We start from the raw sequence: 24,157 nt of genomic DNA, 5'->3' as shown, positions 1-24,157 counted from the left end.
ATCTCCCCAGTGCCTTTACCTGACATGCAGCCCCGTATCATCAATGACTGTGGAAATTTACATGTTCTCTTCAGGCAGTCATCTTTATAAATCTCATTGGAACGGCACCAAACAAAAGTTCCAGCATCATCACCTTGCCCAATGCAGATTCGAGATTCATCACTGAATATGACTTTCATCCAGTCATCCACAGTCCACGATTGCTTTTCCTTAGCCCATTGTAACCTTGTTTTTTTCTGTTTAGGTGTTAATGATGGCTTTCGTTTAGCTTTTCTGTATGTAAATCCCATTTCCTTTAGACAATTAAATTCTGAGGAATAAATTATGGAATCACCTTGTAAATTTTCATTCCCAAAACTAACACCTGCATCAAATCAGATCTGCTCGTTAGTCTGCATCTAAAAAGGAGTGATCACACCTTGGAGAGCTGTTGCACCAAGTGGACTGACATCAATCATGGCTCCAACACAAGAGATGTCAACTGAAACAAAGGAGAGGATTATCAAACTCTTAATGAGGGTAAATCATCACGCAATGTTGCAAAAGATGTTCACAGTCAGCTGTGTCTAAACTCTGGACCAAATACAAACAACATGGGAAGGTTGTTAAAGGCAAACATACTGGTAGACCAAGGAAGACATCAAAGCATCAAGACAGAAAACTTAAAGCAATATGTCTCAAAAATCGAAAATGCACAACAAAACAAATGAGGAACGAATGAGAGGAAACTGGAGTCAACGTCTGTGACCGAACTGTAAGAAACCGCCTAAAGGAAATGGGATTTACATACAGAAAAGCTAAATGAAAGCCATCATTAACACCTAAACAGAAAAAAACAAGGTTACAATGGGCTAAGGAAAAGCAATCGTGGACTGTGGATGACTGGATGAAAGTCATATTCAGTGATGAATCTCGAATCTGCATTGGGCAAGGTGATGATGCTGGAACTTTTGTTTGGAACATTTTTCACCCATTGATCAGCTCCAGGATAATCAAAGACAGTCTGGAGTTAGCTGTAAGTGCTGTGACAGTTAGAAGACGCCTGTGTGAAGCTAATTTATTTGCAAGAATCCCCCGCAAAGTCTCTGCTCCTCTGTTAAATAAAAGACTTGTGCAGAAGAGGTTACAATTTGCCAAAGAACACATCAACTGGCCTAAAGAGAAATGGAGGAATATTTTGTGGACTGATGAGAGTAAAATTGTTCTTTTTGGGTCCAACGGCCGCAGACAGTTTGTGAGATGACCCCCAAACTCTGAATTCAAGCCACAGTTCACAGTGAAGACAGTGAAGCATGGTGGTGCAAGCATCATGATATGGGCATGTTTCTCCTACTATGGTGTTGGGCCTATATATCACATACCAGGTATCATGGATCAGTTTGGATATGTCAAAATACTTGAAGAGGTCATGTTGCCTTATGCTGAAGAGGACATGCCCTTGAAATGGGTGTTTCAATAAGACAATGACCCCAAGCACACTAGTAAATGAGCAAAATCTTGGTTCCAAACCAACAAAATTAATGCCTCACAGATGTGAAGAAATCATGAAAAACTGTGGTTATACAGCTAAATACTAGTTTAGTGATTCACAGGATTGCTAAAAAAGCAGTTTGAACATAATAGTTTTGAGTTTGTAGCGTCAACAGCAGATGCTACTATTATTGTGAACACCCCCTTTTCTACTTTTTTTACTAATAGCCCAGTTTCATAGCCTTAAGTGTGTGCATATCATGAATGCTTGGTATTGTTGGATTTGTGAGACTCTACTGAATCTACTGGTACCTTGTTTCCCATGTAACAATATGAAATATACTCAAAACCTGGATTAATCTTTTTAGTCACATAGCACTACTATTATTCTGAACACTACTGTATATATATATGTGTGTGTGTCATCATGTTGCCTGTCATGACCCGCATGTCAGCTGTTTATGGCCGCTTAGTACATGGATGTGAAATGTCACAGATCTGATCACATCTGTGTGATTGTACAGATGTGATCAGATCTGTGACATTTCACGTCCATGTTCACAGCGTCAATAAAACAGCTGACATGCGTGTTAAAACAGCATGCTGCACACACAAACATCCAAATCAATTCCCACAGACTCTCTCAAATAAAAATTTTACTTTCATTGAAAGCTCCATTGAAAGGAACGCAAAGTAAAAGATGAAAAATATGAACAATGAACATTCCACTCACCCAGTTGTAAAGATTTCCAAATAAAAAGTCCACATTAAAGAAGGCCCCATGCATGCATCGCGATCATACATGCACGATCACCAGCCAAGAAAACAGTCCACTAGTCATCACTCAGATCGACAGCTAGAGATCATTTTCAAGTTTCACTCGTCCTCAGGTACAGATAGCAGGTCAGAGAATAATGTCCAGGTCCACTTGCCATCAGGTTCTGATTGCATGCGCATGCATAATGTCTGATTGCAGCTCTGACTTCAGCTCAAATTCTGTCACGATTGTGGCACATTAGATAGAGAGCTCATTATCTCCTGAAAATAGCGTCTTCTGAGTTTTTCCAATATGAGACATTAATCTGCATGTCCAGGCAGTCTGTAAAAACAGCGTGGTGGAGACAGCCCACGTCTATGTACATGGCGGCAGTAAACCAGCATCCTCTGACACAAACAGCAGCATCATGACTAGTATTGCCACAGTTACTTTGAAAAGTTACTTTATTAGTTCCTTTTCACGGTTACATTTTACAGTTACTTTTTACAGTTACTTCATTAGCAGCTGTGGACAACTTGTGAGCAGCTGCTGAAGTAACTAATAAAGTAACTAGTAATCTAACTTGGTTATTTTTAAGATTGAGTACTCAGAAAAGTAACTATTAGTTACTTTGCTGATTAGTTACTTTGTTGATTCTTAAGAGTAACAAAGTTAGATTACTAGTTACACTGCTTATTTTTTTTTTTTATTTTAACCTTTATTTAACCAAGTTAGTCCCATTGAGATCAAGATCTCTTTTGCAAGGGAGACCTGGACAATTATAAAGTTTCCAGTTCACCAAACCTGCATGTCTTTAAATGTGAGACGAAACCGGAGCACCCGGAGGAAACCCGCACAAACACAGGGAGACCATGCAAACTCCACACAGAAAGGCCATGGGTGGGAATCAATCCCATGACCTTCTTGCTGTGAGGCAACAGTGCTAAACACTAAGCCCTCATGCCAAGTTGTCAGCAGCTCCTAATACATAACTGCATAAAGCTGCTAATGAAGTAACTGTATAAAGTAACTAATAAAGTAACTAATAAAGTAACTTTTCAAAGTAACTATGGCAACACTGGTCACGAAACTTCAGGTTCCAAAAGCTGACAGACTCTGAAAAAGTTAAGAGTTTTGTTGTGAAGTGTGTTGTCTCCTCTGCCAATCCGAGCCATCACTTTCAATTAAAAGCACAGAAGCTTCGTTATCGGACGTAACCACATTCGTTTCGCTGTGTCTGTCAGCCATTGGGATGTTTCGGTTTTCCTAATATGTATGTCACAGGCTGAGAAATGCCAAGAATTCCAGAGTGAGACATTTTCTGGAAATGTATCTGTTAACTTGCTCATGGAGAGCAATAATAAACATCAAAGACCACTAATTATGTGCGCAGAGAGACTTACAGTCATGAATATTCTGCTGTTGTGTTGCTAACTGGGACGGTAAAAACGTGCGACATGTCCTTTAATTCTGGTTTGTTGGTTCACAGCATATGTGGTGTATCGTAAAAATGTCCAAAAGATATCCAGTGGTATCACCAGCAATATATGTTGTAAATAATCATAAAATGCAAGTGTTAATAACTACTGTGTGCAATTTTAATGCTCGGGAAAACAAGGGTTTGAGTTCATTTAGAGCTCTACTGCAGGTGCCTTCTTGACACACGTTTTCCTTTACAGAATTTATTGAAAATAGGCTTTGATGCAAACATCAAGGGCCGATCCCTCACTCTGTAAAAAGGGATCATGCATTTTTGTTATTTTACCATATTGTTGTGATAACACAAAATGAATAATTAAAATCTAAAGTACAAAAAAAACAAAAAAAAAAAAAAACAACTTGAAAATCCACATCTACCTGAATTAGACATGCATGTCAACACTATTTTGGAGGTAGCTGAGTAGGTGTAAACTAACTGCATCATGATGGGTTTTTCTTTGTTGGTCACTGCCGGGGAGGTCGTGGCCTAGAGACGGGTTTGTGACCAGATGAGCCTTGGTTTGATTCCTGATCAGACATGAAATCAGTAATGTGCACTTTTTTAAAACCCTCAGTTCCCAGGAGCAGGGTATCCTTTTCCCTCCTGTGTGTGTTTGGGTTTATGCATGTGTGTGAACAAAATAACTAAAAAATGTCTGGATGGATTTTCACCAAACTTGGTTAGAATGAGAATATTACTTGGGTTATTGTCTCCAGATTATTAAGTATTTGAATAAATTGGACAAAGGTCAGCGTGACGGTCAAGCAAAACACTGTCTAAAACACATTCACCATAACGCTACCAATGTGGCTAGAGATTTGGTTAAAGGCTCATATTGATCTGTAAAATATTTGTGATTAATTGGTATAAAAAACATGATGAAGTCACAAAGAACTTGTAATATGAAGTTACATACAGTAAAAAACAATCAAACAAACAAAACATCTTACTCAACTATGTGTGGTTTCTCAAAGCTCAATGCATGCATTACTTATACTGTAATAAGTATTCATAATTAATTATATAAATGTTTCTGTAACTAAGTCCTCTATAGGCCCACTGGTGCTGGCATTTATCTCCAGATTCCATCACATCAAGCGGCTCTGACTCGACAACTCCCCCAGAATGGGACACCAGTCTGATGCAGGTTATTTCCCAGCTGAGGCTGGTACCCATTTACAGCTGAGTGGATGGAGACAATGTAAATTAAAGGTGATGTCCATGTACATTGACCGGTTGCATGAGTGAGATTTGAACCCAGGTTTACACATTGAAAGGCCAGGTCCTTATCCACTCAGCTACCTGCCAACAAAGTAACTAAGATAGTAAAAAACTGACATTGTCCTTTAACTGTAAAATGTAAGTAAAAACAAATTAATCAGTTAATTTAAAAGCTGTGTTCACATCAGTGGTTGTGATGCAGGTTTATCAGAAAATAAAATGGAATCCATTAGTTTTTGAGTGGTCCTGCAAACACAACAAACAAGTAAAAAGAAAATATCAGCCTGATGGATTAACACTGGAGTCTTTACTCTAACGGTGTTATGTTTTAGTTGCTACTAAACGTTTGTGCTGCTGTTTTGTCTCATGTGGCACACAGCTAAAGCCATGCTAACCTCTGTGAGCTTAGCTAGTCTTCTGTTAGCTTACCTGTTAGCATTAGCGCTCCTGTTAGTAAGCAGAGAGGAGTTAGCACGAGTAGGTCCGCACGGCCGAGGGGTCGAGCCTCGGGGGTGCCGGGGGAGGAACTTGAGAGAGCATAGGTGTGGCAAAGCAAGACAGAGAGGACACAGCATGCAGCTAATCAGGCCAAGGTAAGAGAACAGAAAGCGCGCAAACACACAGAGAACAGGAAGGCTGAAGTAGTTATTACAGCAACACACCTTCAGGCTGGAGCTGTTTTCGGTGTCCCAGAGTCACAGAGGGCGGCATTGACATTGACGGCATACGGAAGCCAGCAGGCAGCGTTTCCATGGAGCCCGCCATCATTCCAAGACCCGCTCCTCCCTCCCGTGCACGAAATCGCTTGCGCCAAGATGGAGAGCGTCTAAATGATTTGTCATCCCCGCTCTACAGGAATGTGGAAAAATGTGAGTGTTGACAGTTGGCCTGTAAGCAACAGCACCGATTTGACAAAAGCAGCAGCGTGAAAGGTCACCTCCTCCAGTCGGCGATCAGTTCCCAAGGCCAACATGTTGTTGAACTCCCGCTCCAGAACCTGCCGCGCCTGAGGAACAAAACACAACTGCTGTGAGCAGAGGAAACAATGTGCAGTCCGGATCTGAAAATAACTGACAGGCAAAAGGATGCTGCAACCGTGTAGCCACAAAACACACACACACACACAATACAGAACCGTCCCGGATGGTGACTACCTAGGCAGATAACTGGTTCATCCCACTCTCAAAGGTAGCCATCTGTCTGCCACAGGCAGATGAAATAATCTAAACTAGGGTTAGTGTTGGGAAAGTGTAGGAACACGGACCCACAACAGGGGGCGCAAATGAACGGACAATGGAGTAAGTCAAATAACAACGCTTTACTGTTGTGAATGTGCACAACGAATACAACCAATCACAGAAATGGACAACAGTCAATTCACAAAAGTGTCGTGTGGGCAGGCTCGAAGATAGGAGACGCCTCTCCAAGGTAAGACCGGTACCACACGGCTTCCTCCGCCACAGGACCCCGGGAATACTGGAGCCGCCAAGTCCCGAACTCCCAGGTGGCCACTGCCTCCGCGTGTCGGACCTGGTACTGCTGGCGAGGAAACAAAGTACAGTCAGATGGGGGCGCGTTTGCACCCAGGACTCCGAACAGCAGGAAAGTTACCTCCACCTCTCGTTGGAACAGTAATCCAAATACCTAGCTCAATCCAAAAAGATACACTCTGTTAGCGTCAATACGTTACCTCTCCGGTAAGAACGATATCTCGGCGATGAGGTGGAGATGCCGTCCTGCTGATATACCCCACTGATGATTGCCGTCAGCTGTCTCAGGTGATGGGTGACAGCTGTTACCGAGGCTGCTCCTGTGGGGCGGCGGCGCCCTCTGGTGCCTGGAGCCCGCACTCCAGGCAGGGCGCCCTCTGGTGGTGGTGGGCCAGCAGTACCTCCTCTTCAGCGGCCCACACAACAGGACCCCCCCCTCAATGGGCGCCCCCTGGCGCCCGACCGGGCTTGTCCGGGTGGCGACGGTAGAAGTCGGCCAGGAGGGCCGGATCCAGGATGAAGCTCTTCTTCACCCAGGAGCGTTCTTCGGGACCATACCCCTCCCAGTCCACCAGATATTGAAAGCCCCGGCCCATCCGACGGACGTCCAACAACCGGCGCACTGTCCAAGCCGGCTCGCCATTGATGATCCGGGCAGGAGGTGGTGCCGGACCGGGTGCACAGAGGGGCGAGGTGTGATGGGGCTTGAGTTTCGACACATGAAATACTGGATGGATCCGCAGTGAGGCTGGAAGCTGAAGCCTCACCGCGGCGGGATTGATGACCTTGAGGATTTTAAACGGTCCTATGTACCTGTCCTGTAGTTTTGGGGAGGCCACGTGTAGCGGGATGTCCTTTGTGGACAACCACACTTCCTGCCCGGGGCGATACGTAGGGGCCGGGGTCCGCCGCCGGTCTGCATGGGTCTTCGCCCTCATCCGGGCCTTCAACAAAGCAGAACGGGCGGCACGCCACACCCGACGGCACTTCCGCAGGTGGGCCTGGACCGAGGGCACACCGACCTCTCCCTCAACCACCGGGAACAACGGGGGCTGATACCCCAAACAAACCTCAAAGGGGGAGAGGCCGGTGGCTGATGACACTTGACTGTTGTGGGCGTACTCGATCCAGGCCAGATGAGTACTCCAGGCCGCCGGGTGCGCGGCTGTCACACAATGCAGTGTTTGCTCCAGTTCTTGATTGGCCCGCTCTGCTTGCCCGTTGGTCTGGGGGTGATACCCGGACGAGAGACTGACCGTGGCCCCCAGTTCCCGGCAAAAGCTCCTCCAGACATGCGAGGAGAACTGAGGACCGCGATCGGAGACAATGTCTGATGGTATCCCATGCAGGCGGACGACATGGTGGACCAGGAGGTCCGCTGTCTCCTGGGCCATTGGGAGCTTCGGGAGGGCCACGAAGTGGGCCGCCTTGGAGAATCGGTCCACTATCGTGAGGATCACGGTGTTTCCCTGGGACGGCGGGAGGCCCGTGACAAAATCCAGGCCGATGTGGGACCAGGGGCGATGAGGCACGGGCAGCGGCTGTAGCAGTCCCGGGGCCTTGCGATGGTCGGCCTTGCCCCTGGCGCAGGTGGTACAGGCCTGGATATAGTCCCGGACGTCGGCCTCCAGGGACGCCCACCGGAAGCGCTGCCGGACAACTGCCACGGTTCTTCGCACCCCTGGATGACAGGAGAGCTTAGAGCCGTGACAGAAGTCCAGGACTGCAGCCCTAGCCTCTGGTGGGACGTAAAGTCTGTTCTGTGGTCCAGTCCCGGGGTCCGGGCTTCGTGCCAGGGCCTCCCGGACGGTTCTCTCTACGTCCCAGGTGAGGGTGGCCACGATAGTGGACTCCGGGATGATGGGTTCCGGTGGATCCGACAACCCCGTTTTGACCTCGTCTTCGTGTACCCGGGACAAGGCATCCAACTTCTGGTTCTTGGTCCCGGGCCGGTAGGTGATGCGGAAGTCAAAACGGCTGAAGAACAGTGACCAGCGGGCTTGCCTGGGATTCAGCCGCTTGGCGGTCCTGATATATTCCAGGTTCCGGTGGTCAGTGAAAACCGTAAATGGCACGGACGTTCCCTCCAACAGATGTCTCCACTCCTCAAGAGCCTCTTTCACCGCAAGGAGTTCTCGGTTGCCGACGTCATAGTTCCGTTCAGCCGGGGTCAACCTGCGGGAAAAATAGGCACACGGATGAAGGACCTTATCGGTCTTCCCACTCTGGGACAGCACAGCTCCTATCCCTGAGTCCGAGGCGTCCACTTCAACCACTAACTGGCGACTAGGATCGGGCTGCACCAGAACGGGTGCAGACGAGAAGCGCCGTTTCAACTCCTTGAACGCGGCCTCGCAACGATCCGACCAGGTGAAGGGAACTTTTGGTGAGGTCAGGGCTGTCAGGGGGCTAACAACCTGACTGTAGCCCTTAATGAACCTCCTGTAGAAATTCGCAAAGCCGAGGAACTGTTGCAGCTTCCTACGGCTTGTGGGTTGGGGCCAGTCTCTCACCGCTGCAACCTTGGCCGGATCAGGAGCGACGGAGTTGGGGGAGATGATGAACCCCAGGAAGGACAAAGAAGTGCGGTGAAACTCACACTTCTCGCCCTTCACAAACAGCCGGTTCTCCAACAACCGCTGCAGGACCTGACGTACATGTCGGACATGGGTCTCAGGATCCGGAGAAAAGATGAGTATGTCGTCTAAATATACGAAGACGAATCGGTGCAGGAAGTCCCGCAAGACATCATTGACCAATGCTTGGAACGTCGCGGGAGCATTTGTAAGACCGAACGGCATGACCAGGTACTCAAAATGACCTAACGGGGTGTTAAATGCCGTCTTCCACTCGTCTCCCTTCCGGATCCGAACCAGGTGATACGCATTCCTAAGATCAAGCTTGGTGAATATCTTGGCTCCATGCAGGGGCGTGAACACCGAATCCAACAAGGGTAAGGGGTATCGGTTACGAACCGTGATTTCGTTCAGCCCCCTGTAATCAATGCATGGACGTAATCCGCCATCCTTTTTCCCCACAAAAAAGAAACCTGCCCCCATCGGGGAGGTGGAATTCCGGATCAACCCGGCAGCCAAAGAGTCCCGGATGTAGGTCTCCATTGATTCGCGTTCAGGTCGTGAGAGGTTGTACAGCCTGCTGGACGGGAACTCAACGCCTGGAACCAAATCAATGGCACAATCATACGGGCGGTGCGGGGGAAGGGTGAGTGCCAGATCCTTGCTGAACACCTCCGCAAGGTCATGGTACTGCACCGGCACCGTCCCTAGATTGGGCGGGGCTCTGACCTCCTCCCTGGCCTGGGAACCGGGAGGAACCGAGGAACCTAAACATACCCGATGGCAGGTCTCGCTCCACTGAACCACTACCCCGGACGGCCAATTGATCCGGGGATTGTGCTTCAACATCCAGGGAAAACCTAAAATCACACGGGAGGTGGCCGGAGTCACGAAAAACTCGATCTCCTCCCGGTGATTCCCCGACACCACCAGAGTTACTGGTGGTGTCTTGTGAGTGATTGGAGGGAGTAGGGAGCCATCTAGTGCCCGTACCTGCACAGGCGAGGTAAGCGCCACCAGAGGGAACCCTATCTCCCTGGCCCATTTGCTATCAAGCAAATTCCCTTCTGAGCCCGTGTCCACCAGTGCTGGGGCCTTCAGGGTTAAATCCTCATAAAGGATTGTAACTGGGAGTCGTGTGGCGATGTGGGTGTGTCCCACGTGAACGTCTCGGCCCCCCCCTAGCCCAGTGTCTAGGGGCGGGCGTTGGTGTTTAACCGCTCGGGGCAGTCTCGTACCTGATGCTCAATCGAGCCACAAACAAAACACGCTCCGCGGGCCAGCCTCCTTTGTGTGACCGGTGCCCTAAATGTTGCCCTACTCGTGTCCATAGCTTCATCAGCAGGGGGAGCTGTGATCGCACGGAGCGCAGGGGCCGTGGAGCGTGGGGAGGGCGGAACGCGGTCGGAACCGGAAGGGAGAGGGACGACGCGTGCCTGGCCATGCCCTTCGTCTCGTTCCTGACGGCGCTCATTTAACCGATTGTCTAATCGTATGACAAGATCGATAAGCCCATCTAAATCCCGCGGTTCGTCCTTCGCCACCAGGTGCTCCTTGAGGACCAACGACAGTCCGTTTACGAAGGCGGCGCGGAGGGCAGTGCTATTCCAGCCGGACCTCGCAGCCGCGATGCGGAAGTCGACTGCATAGGCAGCTGCGCTCCGGCGCCCTTGTCTCATTGACAGCAGCACGGCTGAAGCGGTCTCTCCTCTATTAGGGTGATCGAACACCGTTCTGAGCTCCCTCACAAACCCATCATATGTCAGAAGGAGCCGTGAACTTTGCTCCCAGAGCGCTGTAGCCCAAGCGCGTGCCTCACCACGAAGCAGATTTATCACATAAGCTACTTTGCTAGCGTCGGTCGCGTACATGACGGGACGCTGTGCGAAGACGAGCGAACACTGCATAAGGAAATCCGCGCACGTCTCCACACAGCCTCCGTACGGCTCTGGGGGGCTTATGTATGCTTCAGGGGAAGGTGGGAGGGGTCGTTGGACAACCAGTGGAACGTCGTTGTTACGCACAGGGTCTACGGGAGGGAGAGCCGCAGCGGCGCCCGGAGGGCGTGCTTCCACCTGCGCGGCGAGAGCCTCCACCCTGCGGTTCAGGAGGACGTTCTGCTCGGTCATTAAATCTAACCGAGTCGTGAAAGCGGTGAGGATCCGCTGCAACTCACCGATTACCCCTCCTGCGGACGCCTGTGCGCCTTGTTCTTCCATTGGCCGTTCAACAGCCGGTTGACGCCCCTCGGGATCCATGACGCTGGCCGAGATATCCTGTTGGGAAAGTGTAGGAACACAGACCCACAACAGGGGGCGCAAATGAACGGACAATGGAGTAAGTCAAATAACAACGCTTTACTGTTGTGAATGTGCACAACGAATACAACCAATCACAGAAATGGACAACAGTCAATTCACAAAAGTGTTGTGTGGGCAGGCTCGAAGATAGGAGACGCCTCTCCAAGGTAAGACCGGTACCACACGGCTTCCTCCGCCACAGGACCCCGGGAATACTGGAGCCGCCAAGTCCCGAACTCCCAGGTGGCCACTGCCTCCGCGTGTCGGACCTGGTACTGCTGGCGAGGAAACAAAGTACAGTCAGATGGGGGCGCGTTTGCACCCAGGACTCCGAACAGCAGGAAAGTTACCTCCACCTCTCGTTGGAACAGTAATCCAAATACCTAGCTCAATCCAAAAAGATACACTCTGTTAGCGTCAATACGTTACCTCTCCGGTAAGAACGATATCTCGGCGATGAGGTGGAGATGCCGTCCTGCTGATATACCCCACTGATGATTGCCGTCAGCTGTCTCAGGTGATGGGTGACAGCTGTTACCGAGGCTGCTCCTGTGGGGCGGCGGCGCCCTCTGGTGCCTGGAGCCCGCACTCCAGGCAGGGCACCCTCTGGTGGTGGTGGGCCAGCAGTACCTCCTCTTCAGCGGCCCACACAACAGTTAGACGATAATCGGATGTGTCGATAATTTGCATTGGTCGATAATCCCTCAGGGTGCTCCGTAGAGATAGGCCGATAATTCGGTTGGGCCAATAATTGACATTGGCTGATAATCCCTCTGGGTGCTCTCTAGGGATTGACCAATAATCGGCCAGGGTTCGATAATCGCCTTAGCGCCCCGGCCGATTATCGACCAATGCCGATAATTGGCATGGTCGATAGCCAATAATCGGCCGAGCCGATTATCGGTTTATCCCTAATCTAAACTAACTAATCTGACTAAACCTAGGATTGTGTTTGCCAAAAAAATAAAAAAACAAAACATGGGAGACGCTTGCTTAGGCTTCAATCTTGTATGATTTTCTCTGAGCTACTCCACTACAAATCTGTGGCTGTTGACGCAACAACATGTTGAACACATAGTTTCTCCAATCAAAGCCACTGAAGCATGTAACTCCTTCAGCATTGTCATGGGTGTCTGTGAGTAGTCTTAATGTCAGTTTTTGAGAATGTCCTGCTCCACACAGATTTAACGTACTTTAATTTCCCTTTGATTTGCATGTTACAGAAATGTCTATTTTCACTTTTACTGCAAAGTTTCAGCCTGTTTCATCTGTGGCTGATAGATTCACCAATATGTTTTGTTCATCCAGAACTCATTATGGTAATTTTTAAAAGAAATGTGATCACATCACCCCAATATTAGTCTCAGTTTACTGACTCCCTGAGGTCATAATTCAAGGTTTTGAGATTAACATAAAATACTGAATTGTATGGTGCCCTGTCATCTCTGAACTTGTGGAACTTCATGTAGCTCACCATCCCTTTTGTTCTCAGGTTTCAGGCTTGTCTCAATTGGTGAAAAAGAAGTCAGCAGGCTATCAAGGTTTCTTAATCTCATGCTAGTTCTATATGGGAATGTGGCCCACAGAATCAAACTCTGTTGAATCTTTTAAATCTTTACTTAAAAACATTATTCTGTTACCCACAATTAATTATGCAATTTGTGTTATTACAACGTAATTTATAACCACATCTGAGGGTAGTTATGTATGTAAGAATAGGCCTGTTCTTACATCAATCAATAAAGAAAAAAAAAATACAAAACAGTATGGTACTATATGGTAAATATTAATGGAGTAGGTTGCTCTCAGAACCTAAGTGACGGCGCAAGAAAGAGGCTAGTGAGGTAAGCCACCAAGACACAAAGACAGTTCTGAAAGAGTTATATGCCTCTAAGGACCCTGTCCCACTGGGGAGAGGATTAATTGCGCATGAATTGAGTATACAAACTGCGGACGTTCGTTGTCGTCCACAACAAAAATGGCCAAAAATGACAAATGTCCCAGTATGAATTACGGATATATTAATAATATATAGCGACTATATGATGAACAATCACGGTTCTATAAAGCATGTAGTGAGAAAACTGATCCGACACATTGAGATTATCTCAGCAGTATTACAGGTGTATTATGAATGCATCACGCACGTGTTGCGCGTGCACGGCATCTGCATTGCAGTCATAAAATAAGCGCACTCGCTCCTTTTGGCATCACTATTCACACCAACAACACAGCCTCTGGAGCAAGTGCTGGACTTGGACAAGTTGATCACAGAGTTTGTTCATGTTGCCATGCGAGGGTTAACTGTTCATGAGTTTGGGGAGCGGGAGGGGGGAAGCCGCTCGGGGTGTGAGACGGTGTTTTTTTTTTTTGTTTTGAGAGTGTCAAAGAAAACAGACTTCAGCGTGAGTTGTGGCTAAACAGCAACTTTTGTTGGTGTTAAATAAAAGTCCTGGATTGCAGCAGCTACGTCTTTGTGGATCTACACAGCCGGACCGGAACTGACTGGCAGGTATGTCGCTTTCTGCCACATATAGTACTTTGGGTTTACGTGACATGTTTGTTATGCATTCACAGATTGTCCGCAAATCAGCTGCAAAGCAGATGTAATAAAAACGCTTTATTCGTGGCCAATTTGTATGCATTCTCTACAACATATTTTAGTTTGTGATGTGGTCATGATGGGCACGCAATATATCTGTTTTACACACTGTCCCAGTCCGCTGTCAAGCCCAAATCCCCGTCAGTTGCGGATATCAGCGGTTAACAGCAGATATAGAGCGCATAGAGTGAGTATGTATTGTGTATGAATTGAGTATATATGGAGTATGTAAGGCGGATGTCATCCGCATCCACATTTTTGAGCTACTCAAAAATCCTGGCTGCGGACATGCGTGCCTCTGCAGATGATGACGGACGTGTTCGGATGACGGCCGACTCATACAGGCATGTTACACGGATATTGTGGATGTTTGGCGAATATGGGCCAATTTTGTGCGCATCCATACACAAATCCTCCTAAACGCCAGTGTGACAGGGCCCTAAGGCTGTGATTGGAGAAAATGTGACAGTGCAAGTTTTGGTCTGTTGCACCACCAGTCACATTTTCATGGTGGAATAGAAAATAGATGGATTTTAACAAGAACACAGATCAGATCTAGGCATGTGTCGCCCATGTGCCTTCTGGCAAACTGTAGCTGAAATTTTACATCTTTTTCAGAAAATCCTTCTCTGTTCCACTTCCCTTGGAAAACATAACTGGAGATGCAACAGAGAAAAGTCAGTCTATTGCCAATTTCTTGTGACAACCACAGAAACCTATAACCTCTTCAGAGTTGTCTGTCTTGCTGGCTTCCTTCACTAGTGTTTTATTTGCATGGCCACTCTGGATCTCCAAACAGATTTAGCATATTGTTCATAATTTTTTAACAATTAATGTAAATGTAGTCTAAAACACATTGTATCCCGCTCTCGCCCAGTGACTGCTGGGAAAATCTCCAACACCCCGTGGCACAAGGGCAAAAATAACAAAAATTGTGTCACTGTCTAAATACTTATGGACTTGACTGCATGTGTTCCTCTATGAGCACCTGTGTGTTCTGCATGGGGATCTGCAGGATGAGTGCTAAGCTGCTGTAGTCGAAGGTCTCATCCAGTGCAACAAGCGCTCCGTGAACGCCGCTCTCCAACAGGTTTCCGCTGTACTCCCGCAGGCCAATGGACTGCACCCAGTGGATCACCTGCTCATTGGTCCACACCAGCACATCTGAAGCAAAGCAGAGAACCTCACACATGTGGAACTGTGGGACACATAGATGTCAGAGTATCACCAGAAAACAGGAGCAGGGAGCTTGAAGTTGTGCACGCGAGAGAGAAATAAAGAGATAATGTGCATGTCGCAGTGTTAACTGGCCGCCACGCTCCCTTTGTTCATTTAGAGGACAGCTGTCAGCCCACTTTCCAACTCAGAACAGGCGGAGCTGTGTGTAATCAGGGCAGGATTCTGATTTGACACAACAGCTGAGCCAAGTTCATGTGCAGAACTCAAGGTCATGAGGTCGGGAGCGCTGGCTCAATCTGAATGTGCGTGTGTGTTTGTGTGTGATTATGTGTGGCACTCTCAGTATGTGGTGCTTTGGAAACACAAACTTTGCCTTCCTTCATTTAGCTTCTTAACAGTCTGAGGTGCAGCTGTCTGCAGCCAACGTGACACTATAGAGCGAGTCCACTAGATGGCCTGATGAGACAGGATGCGTTATGTTGTATATTTGTGTGTGTATATATTTAGGGTGTGAAAGCTGATTTCATCGCTCTCTGTATTGCTCCCCTTAACTTCAGTAAAACGTAAATGAATCTGATACTCGTGCACTGAAACAAACACTAGTCATCTCCCGTCTGTGAGGATAGCAGCACTTCATTCAGACACAACAGTGAGAAGTACAAAATGAACAGGTTTTTGATGGGGTAAAAACAAAACAAGTACATACTCTGCACTAACACACAATGCCCTGGACAAAAGATGATAACTTTACCATGAACAAGTGACACTTTTTTGGCAGAAGGCTTTTACAAAGTACATTTCAATGACTTTAGTCTTTGGCCTTTTGACCTCAAAAACAATAGGTTCCTTGGGGTCACCATGCCTAACACAAATACCAAGATTGGTAACAATCAAGTGAGTACAAGTGAAGTAGTCTCGCTCACAAGTAAAATGTCCCATGACTGACCGAGGCCCTGTCCACACAGAGATGGGTTCAGTCATATCAGCATTTGTGGTGGCTGAAAACAATACTTTCTCAAAATGGGTCCCAGAGTGGATAAATCTGAGAATGCCACCTTCATGTCTTCATATGGACAAAACAAGTATGAAGGACAAAGCAATATTTAACGTTTCTGAAACAATGATATCTGCCTAAGCTCTGCTGCTCATAATGAATGACATGTTGTTGTTGACAGTGTAATTGACTATACTTTTTTTTTCTTGTCTTGGTGGATTGTGAATAAATGGCGTGCTGTGACCCTGATAAAAATAATTGCAATAAGGACTTTCAGCTGTTAAAATAAGTTATTTTTTGTTGTTGGTGGTGGGACAAAGCGCCAGCGTCCTCTGGCTGAGTCTGAGAAACGCACCTGGAGCAGACAAACATCAATGGATTTCTTTAAAAACACTGCGTTTATGCACAACTATTTCCAGACATCGTCTTCCAAAACAAGGGCGTCTTATGCAGACAACAGTTTTCAGCAGGCTATGACGATGTATCCAGTTGAAATGACTCAACAGGTAATATTATATGTTTTTATTTACTAATATCTGAAACAGTATAAGTTGGAACTGTATGAATGATGGCACGAGGACTTCACTGAAAAGAAATATAGGGTCTGCAGATGTTATACTGCACCTCTGTACTTACATTGCATCTGGAAAGTATTCACAGCACTTCACTTTTTCCACATTTTGTTATATTACAGCTTTATTCCAAAATGGAGTACATTTATCTTTTCCCTCAAAATTCTACTCACAACACACCGTAATTACAACATGAGTTTTGTCCATTCGCCTTTGCAGCACATCTCAAGCTCCATCAGGTTAGATGGGGAGCATCGGTTCACAGCCATCTTTAGATCTCTCCAGAGTAGGCATGTGGAGTTTAATCGATACTAATCAGTATCTAGATACAAACATGGGTGATGCGAGTGCATCGCTTCAGTCAGTGTGCAATTTATTTTCATTTATATAGCACCAAATCACAACAAAGTTGCCTCAAGGCGCTTCACACAAGTAAGGTCTAACCTTACCAGCCAATGATGACATCAATAGCCTTTTTGCTTAACGATTCCCTTATCGCTCCTTCAGTTTGGGACACCGGAGCGGCTGTTGTTTTGAGGATGTTTATCAGGAAATTAGCATTTCTCTACATTGATTGCAGACTGCAGCTGATCTGTTTGAATCTTAAATTTCAATTTCAATTTCAATTTATTTTCATTTATATAGCGCCAAATCACAACAGAGTTGCCTCAAAGCGCTTCACACAGGTAAGGTCTAACGTTACCAACCCCCAGAGCAACAGTGATAAGGAAAAACTCCCTCTGAGGAAGAAACCTCAAGCAGACCAGACTCAAAGGGGTGACCCTCTGCTTGGGCCATGCTACAAACATAAATTACAGAACAATTCACAGAGCAATTCATGGACGAATATACAAGAAATGCTATTGGCGCACAGGACAGGAGGATCGCCAACACGAACACAACTCCCATCTCTGGATGGAGCTGCACCTTAAACAGAGAGAAAAAACAGAATCAGGCATCAGAAAGACAAAAAATACTGTATAATTTGCCAGCATTAAACAACAAGAAAAGTACTAAGGTGATCGCCGGCCACTAGCCCTAAACTTCACTAAAAGACCCAGAATTTAGGTAAAGTTGAGGCCGCAGCCTGCTCCAATTACTAATAAATAAATTAAAAGAGTAAAAAGCGTAAAACAAAACTGTACCAGTATGCTAGCCATGTGAAAGGGAAAATAAGTGCGTCTTAAATCTGGACTTGAAAATCTCCCCAGAATCTGACTGTTTTATTGACACAGGGAGATCATTCCACAGAACAGGGGCACGATAAGAGAAAGCTCTGTGACCCGTAGACTTCTTACCTTAGGGACACAAAGTAGTCCTGCACCCTGAGAACGTAAAGTCCGGGCCGGTACGTAAGGTTTAATTAGGTCAGCTAGGTAGGGAGGTGCCAGTCCATGAATAATTTTATAGGTTAGTAGCAGAACCTTAAAATCTGATCTCACTGGGACAGGAAGCCAGTGAAGAGATTCCAAAATGGGTGTAATGTGATCGAACTTTCTGCTTTGTGTCAAAAGTCTGGCTGCAGCATTTTGAACCAATTGGAGATCCCTAATGCTAGATTGCGGTAAACCAGAAAATAGAACATTGCAGTAGTCCAATCTAGAAGAGATAAATGCATGGATCAGGGTCTCAGCATCAGCCAGAGACAAGATGGGACGAATCTTCACTATATTTCACAGGTGGAAGAAAGCAGTCCTAGTAATATTTCTAATGTGGAGGCCAAAGGACAACGAAGGATCAAAAATTACCCCAAGGTTCCTCACTTTGTCAGTGTGATGTATGACACACAAGCCAAAGCTGAGCGTTAACTGGTCAAATTGATGCCGATGTCTCACTGGACCAAGAACCATCATTTCAGTCTCATCAGAGTTTAAAAGTAGGAAGTTTCTAGACATTCATCTTCTCACTGCTGCAAGGCAATCTTCTAAGGATTTTATGTGAACGAGATTACCAGCAGTTATCGGCATGTATAACTGAGTATCATCTGCATAACAGTGAAAGGTAATCCCAAAACGCCGCAATATGTGCCCAAGGGGTGCTATATAAAGGGAGAAAAGCAGGGGGCCTAAGACAGACCCCTGTGGAACCCCAAATTTCATGTCACTAAGGTTAGAGGTAGTGAAGCAATGAAGCAGCGCTTCGACCTGCTGTTCGCTGGTTCTCTGCTTCGCTTCCAGTGGCAGGTCAGCAAGGCCATCAAATACATATCAAATCGCATTGAATCAGTTACAGGGGTGAATCGTATTGCATCGTATCGTCAGTATCGTCATGTATAGAGGTGTGTATCGAATCGTTGTCAGTGATGAGATTCACATGCCTACTCCAGAGATGTTCAATCGGATTCAGGTCTGGGCTCTGGCTGGGCCACTCAAGGACATTCACAGAGTTGTCCTGTAGCCACTCCTTTGATATCTTGGCTGTGTGCTTAGGGTCATTGTTCTACTGAAAGATTAACCGTCACCCCAGTCTGAGGTCAAGAGCGCTCTGGAGCAGGTTTTCATCCAGGATGTCTCTGTACATTGCTGCATTCATCTTTCCCTCAATCTTGAATAGTCTCCCAGTTCCTCCCACTGAAAGCCATCCCAACAGCATGATGCTGCCACCACCATGCTTCACTTTAGGGATGGTGCCTCGATTCCACCAAACATGATGCCTGGCATTCACGCCAAAGAGTTAAATCTTTGTCTCATCAGACCAGAGAATTTTGTTACTCATCAATCAATCAATCAATTTTTTTTTTATATAGCGCCAAATCACAACAAACAGTTGCCCCAAGGCGCTTTATATTGTAAGGCAAGGCCATACAATAATGATGTAAAACCCCAACGGTCAAAACAACCCCCTGTGAGCAAGCACTTGGCTACAGTGGGAAGGAAAAACTCCCTTTTAACAGGAAGAAACCTCCAGCAGAACCAGGCTCAGGGAGGGGCAGTCTTCTGCTGGGACTGGTTGGGGCTGAGGGAGAGAACCAGGAAAAAGACATGCTGTGGAGGGGAGCAGAGATCGATCACTAATGATTAAATGCAGAGTGGTGCATACAGAGCAAAAAGAGAAAGAAACAGTGCATCATGGGAACCCCCCAGCAGTCTACGTCTATAGCAGCATAACTAAGGGATGGTTCAGGGTCACCTGATCCAGCCCTAACTATAAGCTTTAGCAAAAAGGAAAGTTTTAAGCCTAATCTTAAAAGTAGAGAGGGTGTCTGTCTCCCTGATCTGAATTGGGAGCTGGTTCCACAGGAGAGGAGCCTGAAAGCTGAAAGCTCTGCCTCCCATTCTACTCTTACAAACCCTAGGAACTACAAGTAAGCCTGCAGTCTGAGAGCGAAGCGCTCTATTGGGGTGATATGGTACTACGAGGTCCCTAAGATAAGATGGGACCTGATTATTCAAAACCTTATAAGTAAGAAGAAGAATTTTAAATTCTATTCTAGAATTAACAGGAAGCCAATGAAGAGAGGCCAATATGGGTGAGATATGCTCTCTCCTTCTAGTCCCCGTCAGCACTCTAGCTGCAGCATTTTGAATTAACTGAAGGCTTTTTAGGGAACTTTTAGGACAACCTGATAATAATGAATTACAATAGTCCAGCCTAGAGGAAATAAATGCATGAATTAGTTTTTCAGCATCACTCTGAGACAAGACCTTTCTGATTTTAGAGATATTGCGTAAATGCAAAAAAGCAGTCCTACATATTTGTTTAATATGCGCTTTGAATGACATATCCTGATCAAAAATGACTCCAAGATTTCTCACAGTATTACTAGAGGTCAGGGTAATGCCATCCAGAGTAAGGATCTGGTTAGACACCATGTTTCTAAGATTTGTGGGGCCAAGAACAATAACTTCAGTTTTATCTGAGTTTAAAAGCAGGAAATTAGAGGTCATCCATGTCTTTATGTCTGTAAGACAATCCTGCAGTTTAGCTAATTGGTGTGTGTCCTCTGGCTTCATGGATAGATAAAGCTGGGTATCATCTGCGTAACAATGAAAATTTAAGCAATACCGTCTAATAATACTGCCTAAGGGAAGCATATATAAAGTGAATAAAATTGGTCCTAGCACAGAACCTTGTGGAACTCCATAATTAACTTTGGTCTGTGAAGAAGATTCCCCATTTACATGAACAAATTGTAATCTATTAGACAAATATGATTCAAACCACCGCAGCGCAGTGCCTTTAATACCTATGGCATGCTCTAATCTCTGTAATAAAATTTTATGGTCAACAGTATCAAAAGCAGCACTGAGGTCTAACAGAACAAGCACAGAGATGAGTCCACTGTCCGAGGCCATAAGAAGATCATTTGTAACCTTCACTAATGCTGTTTCTGTACTATGATGAATTCTAAAACCTGACTGAAACTCTTCAAATAGACCATTCCTCTGCAGATGATCAGTTAGCTGTTTTACAACTACCCTTTCAAGAATTTTTGAGAGAAAAGGAAGGTTGGAGATTGGCCTATAATTAGTTAAGATAGCTGGGTCAAGTGATGGCTTTTTAAGTAATGGTTTAATTACTGCCACCTTAAAAGCCTGTGGTACATAGCCAACTAACAAAGATAGATTGATCATATTTAAGATCGAAGCATTAAATAATGGTAGGGCTTCCTTGAGCAGCCTGGTAGGAATGGGGTCTAATAAACATGTTGATGGTTTGGATGAAGTAACTAATGAAAATAACTCAGACAGAACAATCGGAGAGAAAGAGTCTAACCAAATACCGGCATCACTGAAAGCAGCCAAAGATAACGATACGTCTTTGGGATGGTTATGAGTAATTTTTTCTCTAATAGTTAAAATCTCATGGTCTGAGAGTCCTTCAGGTGGCTTTTGGCAAACTCCAGGTGGGCTGCCATGCGCCTTTTACTAAGGAGTGGCTTCCGTCTGGCCACTCTACCATGGTAGTAAAATGGTAGTTGTGCGCAGAAAAAATAGGGAAAATCTTCACACTGGTTTAAAGCTCCCAAAATCTTTTTATTGACTTTTGCTTTTTGTTGATAGAATCTATTTTAACTTGGCTCCAAGGTATTGCTGACAAACATGCTAATTTTGCCAATTTTGAAGGACAACACCAGATATATTTTTGTGTCACAGACTCAAGCCACCGAATGCTTTACAATGTTAAGATCAGATTTGCAATTCAACAACTGTTGAATTTTTCATATATATATATATATATATATATATATATATATATATATATATATATATATATATATATATATATATATATATATATATATATATATATATATATATCATATCATATCATATCATATCATATATCATATCATATTCCTGAACACTAATAATTTACAAATGTCAATTTCAAAAGCATGACGTTTAAAAGAATCAAAGCTGACCAAACTGAATCATACGTGAGACTTTCTGGTGGATCTAATTACTGCTGAATCTGTGCTCAACTGAACTGTTGTGTGGACATTGGTGTATTTCTTTTGGTCTATTTCGCCACTGTATGTATGTGTGACGTTTACCTTTCATGTCATGCTGGCTGTCCTCTCTCCGGCGGTCCAGGTCTTTCCTGTCATAATTGAGTCTCTTCAAGCACATGATCCCGTACTGCAGACTCGCCCTGGTACACATGAACAAACACTTCAGTGTAACAAGCCCACACACAGAGAGGAGTACAAACACGCACATCATTAGCCTTCTCATCTCGATTGGTAATCTATGGAGCTAGCAGATGAAAGCCAGGGCTGATCAAACGGCAGGTAAGTGCTGCAGCCACCGACCTGTGAAAGCTGTCCACCATCTTTAGGTGGCTCCTCAGGTCCTTCTTCGTTAGATGGTCCAACATGCGTGCGTCCACCAGACATTCCATGAAATAGGAGCGGTACTGAGGCAGGCCAAGGCTGGGCAACCACTCATTTCCTATCCATTCGTGATTCATGTCTCCATATGCCAGAGTCTGCAGGGAGAGAACTTACTGATGTGAGTAGTGTAAAGAGAAAGGTGACTTTTGCACAATGGGCCAACATGCTTTATTGCCCAAAAAACCTACTGAAATGGAATAACATAAATGTATTTTACTTTTTTAAGTTTTAAAACACCAATAACAAGAGGGACAATAACCCAATTTGCTAAAATTTCCTGCAGTTGGTCAAAACATCTAAATCATCCCCAACAAGAGCAATACAAAGTGTGACATATGGTCCTGCTCTTATGTTAAACTGGTATAAGGATTAATAGTAGAATTGACAGTGAAGTTGGGAAAGTATTTCTATAGCAGAAGACTAGTGCTATAAAGATGGTATATGATCTGTTTGAATACTAAAAGACTGCTTTACAATTGGCATGTGGTGTATTGACCCCTACTTTCAAAAGGATACCTTTCCCAATACACCACAGAAGACGGTTTCAATCAGACAAGACATTCTTTAGTTATTACGCAGAAACGAAAATCACGTTGCCGTCAGTAGCAGCCATACTGGATGACAGACAACCCCCATTTTCAAAAGGAACCTTTAACAATTCACCACCGAGACATGTTCTTTAGTTACTGTGTGGAAACAAAAATCAAGATGGCATCTGTAGTGGCCATACTGGATAACAGATGATGACCATTTTCAAAAGGAACTTTCCTCCAGCATCCCTCAGTACACCACCAAAATAGTTTCAATCAGACAAGGTATTCTTTAGTTTTTGTTGGAAATGACAAGTTTACAGATGGAAGGATGAACAGACGGACAGATGTCCATATGGGAGGAAAACACAATGCTCCACAATGGGTAACCTCATTGAATGGGGGCATAAAAATGATTTCATACTGTAATCAAACAGAACCATGGAGTAATTTGATCTGGATCTTTTTTCCCAGTCCAAAAATCACCTATATGGTATGGATCTACCAACTATATGAGGCTGATCCTCCAGCCAAGATGTTAGATATATCCAGTGTCAGGGTTCTGGTGCCTGATCCACCAGTCAACTGCAAATCACCAAGTAGCTGTGGCTAATCAGGACCCAAGGTACTTCTGCAGATGTGGTGATGCACAGCAGCAGCACATACAACCTCACACCTCATGAACCAAAATAAAGTGTGCAAAAGTCCAAACCAAGCAGGGTAGGTGTGAAAGCCCCAAAAAACAAACTATTCCAGGCCTTAATTTTGGTTCTGACGTGGAAGTATACAAATAAACATGCACACAATTGTGAGACTTTGGGGATATTTGACATGAAACCCCAATGATCATCAGTTTGAAAAGCTTGATTACAAACAATTTTGTGTGACGTGACCTCGTTAGGCACTATATTCCTGCCAAATTTCCCCATCTCCTCTATACCACAGGGGAATGTGACTGCCTTCTTTTGGATCTGTGCTAAAGAAGAATGTGAGTGCAGGCTGAGCTGTGTGACACTAAGCCTTACCTGTGCCCAGCTGCCTTCCTCATTCTCCTGAGCGGCAGCATGTTAGAGACGACACACATGGTTAGACAGCAAGGAACTCACCCAACACACAACAATTCTGTTAGTTTTGACTCTTCATCTAATCA

At 45.4% G+C, this 24,157-nt stretch overlaps 1 protein-coding gene across 5 annotated transcripts in view; it reads right to left on the bottom strand.

Annotated features, from left to right (window-relative positions):
- ppfia4 (PTPRF interacting protein alpha 4) overlaps positions 1 to 24,157 on the bottom strand; it is a 289,705-nt gene that overhangs the window by 3,621 nt on the left and 261,927 nt on the right. For 3 of the 5 annotated variants that reach the window (XM_034166935.1, XM_034166937.1, XM_034166939.1), the window contains 7 exons: positions 24,033 to 24,059; positions 22,397 to 22,572; positions 22,139 to 22,236; positions 14,885 to 15,060; positions 5,866 to 5,934; positions 5,591 to 5,777; positions 5,358 to 5,455 (listed from right to left, as the gene is read on the bottom strand). In XM_034166935.1, coding sequence (XP_034022826.1) covers positions 5,397 to 5,455; positions 5,591 to 5,777; positions 5,866 to 5,934; positions 14,885 to 15,060; positions 22,139 to 22,236; positions 22,397 to 22,572; positions 24,033 to 24,059 — 792 coding nt within the window. In that variant the 3' untranslated portion in view covers positions 5,358 to 5,396. Of the gene's footprint in view, positions 1 to 5,357; positions 5,456 to 5,590; positions 5,778 to 5,865; positions 5,935 to 14,884; positions 15,061 to 22,138; positions 22,237 to 22,396; positions 22,591 to 24,032; positions 24,060 to 24,157 lie in introns of those variants that run through there. The other 2 variants (XM_034166936.1, XM_034166938.1) reach the window with 2 other exon arrangements.

The sequence above is a fragment of the Thalassophryne amazonica genome, chromosome 3 (assembly GCF_902500255.1).
Source record: "Thalassophryne amazonica chromosome 3, fThaAma1.1, whole genome shotgun sequence".
NCBI lineage: Eukaryota > Metazoa > Chordata > Actinopteri > Batrachoidiformes > Batrachoididae > Thalassophryne > Thalassophryne amazonica.
Note: the sequence above shows the minus strand (reverse complement) of the source record. Positions and strands in the feature narration are given on the sequence as shown.